A 5,583-nucleotide genomic window follows, 5' to 3' on the forward strand; every position below is an offset into this window, starting at 1 on the left:
AAGAATTCATATGATCTAAATTCTATAAAAGTCATTTGAATAAGAAAGCCCTAACTTTTTGTCATGCATTGTTACTAAACATGATTGATTGAGAACATCAAGTGTCAAAGACAGTGCAAAGCACATGGGAATGAGCACATCGTGTTATAGTCACCTCGGCAGGTTGGCAACGGTGATAAAAGCTATGCCCCATGTGAGTGACTGACTTTGCCGTCCTCATTAAGAATTTTTAATTAATGTTTTTATAACTTTTTAATTAATTTTGAGGACAAGATGTTAAGAACCTCGGAGGTACTAATGAAATTAAAAAAAATGGATTCCTTGATAAAATAGATATAGGATTTTCCCTTTTTGATGCTATATTATATTTAATTCAAAGGACTTTTGTGCGAATTTTGGAGGACTAAAACACTTGGAATTCGATAATTGGGTTGTTTCTTTTGTTGATTATTTATACCTCATACTTTTTTCCATTATGATTTATTTGGACTACATTCCACAACAAATGTACCCATTAGTTAAATCTCATGGAGGACATTCCTAACTTTTAATTTCATGTTTTTTCTTACATTTTGCCACTAATTATGTCACACTACTCCATTTTGCCATTAGAAGTTTCTAGTACTCAAAATCATCCTTCCATTAAGCGTGTGCTAGAAAATGCCACTTGGCACAAATACTGTCTTGTCAAAGGCCATAGACCGAGGTTAAATGATGTAATCCGACAAACCCTTATAATTGGGTGCAAATTCTGTCTAGTAAGCTTCTAATGCACATGATATCATATTTTCCGTATTTTTGCATCTTGTGAATTTAGGAAGTCTATGGTTCTTCCTGCCACCATCTTCTGAAAGAAAACATGCATTACAAATCATTCCATTGGAGATTATTTTTTTTAGTTTTTGTTGTGTTACATAAAGTTGAATCGTCCAGTCGACACTATGCACAGTCATGATTTGTTTTGTGCATAGTATCTTTTGTCTATACTAACAGTGACAAGAGCTTCTCGCAACAACAAAAAAACAATGACAAGAGATGTGCCCATTTGTTGACAGAGGAATAGTAATGTGCAAGTTGGCCATGGATGCACCACGGAGTGCATATAGAGATTCTCTGAACATACAACCATGATGTGGCCATTGAGTAACTGAGATGACGACATGCACACATGGTAGGATCTGATATACAATACCTAGCTCTTTTGTCAATAGAACATGGTACTATGCCTAGTTATAATAATCGAGTGCAACTGCGCAAGCTTACGGATGTCCACATTTGATGAGATGCCACAAATTGGTGTTAATTAATTAGGCAATTCAGCCAAAAAATAAAAAAAGATATCCATTCTTTAAAAAATTAATAATCAGCCAGTCCTTTCTCTGTGCTCGAAACTACTCCCTCCTTTCCAAGAATCTAAGACATGCACATATTCCAAGATCTAAATTCACTTAGCAATTAGACTTGTAAATGTGAAAATAATATGTGAAACACAAATGGCATCTGTGAAAAATACTTATGAATATGAATCCAAAGATCATAGGTGTACCATCTTTGTGTCACTTGACTTGTACTTTTCTAGTTAAATTGTTGGTAAAACATAATTTTCTGTTGCCATGTACGCCTTGCATTTTTAGATGACGGATTAGCCATAACTACAAGTCGTACTACCTAAATGTTCTGAAAAGAAAGAGAGAAATTGAAAACAAAACTTTGTCATGTTTTCATGCATTCCTACTTGCTCCAACATGCTTACTGTGATTAACTATTTTTTGGACAATGAAACATTAACTAATTCCGTTGTTTAAGGCTTACAAATAGTAAGTTGGTAAAAATTCATGGATCTACACAACTCGCATAGATACATCAGACGGCCATCGGCATCACATACACTAGCTACCAAATCTATATTGGAAGGTAGATGACAGAAGCAACCTACCTGCCGTCTAAAACACACGCCGCGAGCTAGCTAGATCGATCGAACACACAACGCTAGGCTTCCAAAGAAAACTTACTAGCTGGAGAGAAGCTAGTCGTCGGCACCGGCGAGGGTCGATCTCACCTTTGACGCCGGCCGGCTGGCCGGCCAACCGATGTCGTCCATGGACTGTGCGATCCACGTGGTGCTGGGGGTGGTCATGCGGAGGAGCATCTGCCGGCTGCACGAAGTCGTCGCCATGGCTGTGGAGCTCGGCACGGCGCTGCTAGTGGCCGTGCGGTTCTCCGGCATGGCCTTCCGCCGCACGCCAACCCCGACACAGGTGGTCTCGGGGTCGACTCACTACTACTACTATGCCCCCGTGGCCGCCTCCATGGTTGGCATGTCCAGGCTCGACAGGCACTAGTCACCGGTGAGCTACACCCCTCTGGATTTGATGGCTAATCAATCGTGTTTTTTTTGTGAGTAATAATGAAATTCAGTGCTTGTTAGCTACATGTGCACTGCACAATATATGTGTTCATCATGATATCGACATAGTAATTGATCACTCTTGCATGTATTTGAGAGCAAATGGTGGTGATTAATTGGATCTTGGTCAGGTGCCCACTTTTGTGATGACTCCAGGGTTATACCCCCCTTGGGAAAAAACGGTGTCCATTTGTGTTTCTTTCTTCTCTTGATAGCTCGTTTTTGTTTTGAGGATTCATGATTCACTATTATGTAATTATGTGTAAACGGTAACTACTAAACCTATAATCCTCCAGTGGTTTATAGAATGCATATAACAGATATGAGATATCAAAAGTAGAATCGAGAGAGAACAGACACGAATTTGTAACTCTGAATATAGCAATAGAGTGCATCCTACATAGGTGGATCTTCTTCTTTGTTGATGTCCAGGTTTTATCATTCGGGTTGTTATTCATCGCTGCTTATGCATGTGAAGTATTATCAATTTGCGGATATTTCTCCTAGTAGTCCAACTAATTTAGTTCACCGAGAACTAATTACCGGATTCTTGGTGTGTTGTTTCTGTATATTGTTCACTGTGCATGTGATTTCTGAAGTGTTTGATCTACTAGCCTGTAATCAAAGATTATAATGCACTAGTTTGTTATAAGAAAATTGTACAGAAAACATCACAACTTTTGTTACTTGATTCAGTAATAATACCACTTAGGATTGTAAGCATTCATGAATTTCTTATACTACATCTCTCTAAGGCGAGGCTTCCAAAACTAGGTCTTTAATTGGTTTCTCTAAGTTGTATCAAAGTACCTTGTTTTTTAGATTTGTTTCATCAATTACCCGACGTGCCATGTAATCTATTGCAACAGCTTGTGATGCATTGGTTGTGAAATATCAAACTGTTCAGCTTTATTTTTTTCGCACCTTGAACTATCTTGTTGTATGAACTTTGTTGTTGGCCGTTGGTTTATTATCTAAAGCGCACACGCGGGGGGGGGGGGGGGGGGGAGGTGTATCAAGTGTTCAGAAAAGCACACTCAACTTATATCTTTTGGTCTATGCATATGGTAATTGCACTGACCAGGATATTCAAGGCGCTCCTCGATGAATTTGATCAGGGCGGTGTGACAGATACACACTTGGTGCCTTACAACTTAACTATATATAGTTGGTTATGTATGTGTATTGTTGTATGTTGTATGTAAGGTGGCAATGAGAGTATGATTTCTCCTCGAACCCTCTTGCTCTTATCCTTACACATTTCTTAGTCTAACAAGCCATTTTAGACAGGAGGCGCGGGGGGTGTCAACAAAATAGTATTGTGGCACCGGTTTCATACTTGGTATTGACAGGTGAGTGCTATATACTAGAAGAATTTAGTCGTTTTATTGTCTTCCCCTTATTTGGTCGCTTGAACAGAACAATCCTGGCACGTGCTGGGGCTCGTATTTGGTTGCCAAAAGCGAAAAAACTAACTGGGTTGGCCATATGCAAAAGCACATTTCTTGTTTTTAACCATCTTGCCCTACAAGTGTTCAGTTGCATCAGTGCGTGTGTAATCAAGTGATTGGATTACTCATCCCAAAATTTATCATTCTCTATGTAATTTAATTAAAACTTCTTACAAATATTACATGGCCGCTAATTAATTAAGACAACTTACAAGTATTACTTACATTATCTCCTATCCAATGTATCGCTTATTCGTAAACATAAACAACATGACAAGAAGAAAAAACAAGTGTATTCAAGATTGTTCTAGAGAAGGAATAGCATACAAAGAACACAACTAGGAGACCTTGCATGGCGGGCCCCATGTATAACGTGGGCACGATCCAGTCGAGTTCCATTCACATTTCCAACTGTACAATATGTGACCATGTTAACAAAATGAGTTTACCCCCCAAAAAGGAGTTGCGCAATCATGTTGCAAATATTCTTTCGCATGAAGTGAAAATTGAGTACAACATGATGGTCATGATATAGGATTACAGTAGTAGAAAAAGGGTATAATGTTCAACACATTAGTACCGGTTTGCAGATGAACCGGCACTAATGGTCACATCAGTGCCGGTTCAAACGGCTAGGCGGTCGTCGATCATTAGTACCGGTTCGTGGAGAACCTTTAGTACCGGTTCATACCACAAACCGGTACTAAAGAGGCTGTGGCAGGCTGTTGTCAGGCTAGGACCCCACCCAACACATTCAGTACCGGTTCGTGCCACAAACCGGTGCTAAAGTTATTTAGTTGGCGGTTTTTAGTCCCACCTCGCTTGGCTAATAAGGTTTTTACCACCTTAAATATGTTACTTCTCAAACTATCACAACCACTTGGTCTTCAGTGAACTCTATGTGTAGAATATGTGGCTGCAATATGAGTCTTCGCCGGTTCTTAAATCGGGGTAGATTCCTATTGACAATTTAGATTCTACAAAAAAGTTCATTGATGATCAATGTATTTTTTATGTCTATTTTTACATGTTTACACGGACGAAAACTTACACAAAAAGATCATTATGATCCAGACTTTTTTTGCGTTCAGTATGCACCATTCAAAGCCACATTATAAACTTTCAACCCTTTCTGACATCATTTGCTATTTTTCATGCATTTAAAGATTTGTTTTGAGCGAAATAACCCTGAAATTAAAAAGCACTACAAATGAACTCCGAAAAGGTTGGAACTTGGCATGGTATCATCATTTCACCCACATAGCATGTGCGAAAAAGTAGAGAGGGTTACGGCAAAAACTGAATGCACCTCGTGTACAAACTGGACAATCTCTTTCAAAGTATCAGAGTTTCGGACGAAAACTCATTTGTTACACCGGCACTTCATTTTTTAAAACTTATTACAACTCTAGACTTTTTTTGCATTCGGTATGCACCATTCAAAGCCACGTCATAAACTTTCAACCCTTATATTATTTGCTATTTTTCATGCATTTAAAGATTTGTTTTGAGCTAAATGACCCTGAAATTGAAAAGCACTACAAATGAACTTTAAAAAGGTTGAAACTTGGCATGGTATCATCATTTCACCCACATAGCATGTGCGAAAAAGTCGAGAGAGTTATGGCAAAAACTAGATGCACCTCGTGTACAAACTGGGCAATCTCTTTCGAAGTATCAGGGTTTCGGACGAAAACTTATCTGTTACACCGGCACTTCATTTTT

General features: G+C 38.8%; 1 protein-coding gene across 1 annotated transcript; it reads left to right on the plus strand.

Annotated features, from left to right (window-relative positions):
* The first annotated feature begins 1,883 nt into the window (after nucleotides 1-1,883).
* On the plus strand, nucleotides 1,884-2,610 carry LOC123066857 (uncharacterized). The gene has a single exon (XM_044489853.1). It carries the CDS (start codon nucleotides 2,091-2,093, stop codon nucleotides 2,340-2,342), a length of 252 nt encoding a protein of 83 aa, XP_044345788.1. The 5' UTR covers nucleotides 1,884-2,090; the 3' UTR covers nucleotides 2,343-2,610.
* The last annotated feature ends 2,973 nt before the right edge of the window (nucleotides 2,611-5,583 follow it).

Source organism: Triticum aestivum, chromosome 3B (genome assembly GCF_018294505.1).
Source record: "Triticum aestivum cultivar Chinese Spring chromosome 3B, IWGSC CS RefSeq v2.1, whole genome shotgun sequence".
NCBI lineage: Eukaryota > Viridiplantae > Streptophyta > Magnoliopsida > Poales > Poaceae > Triticum > Triticum aestivum.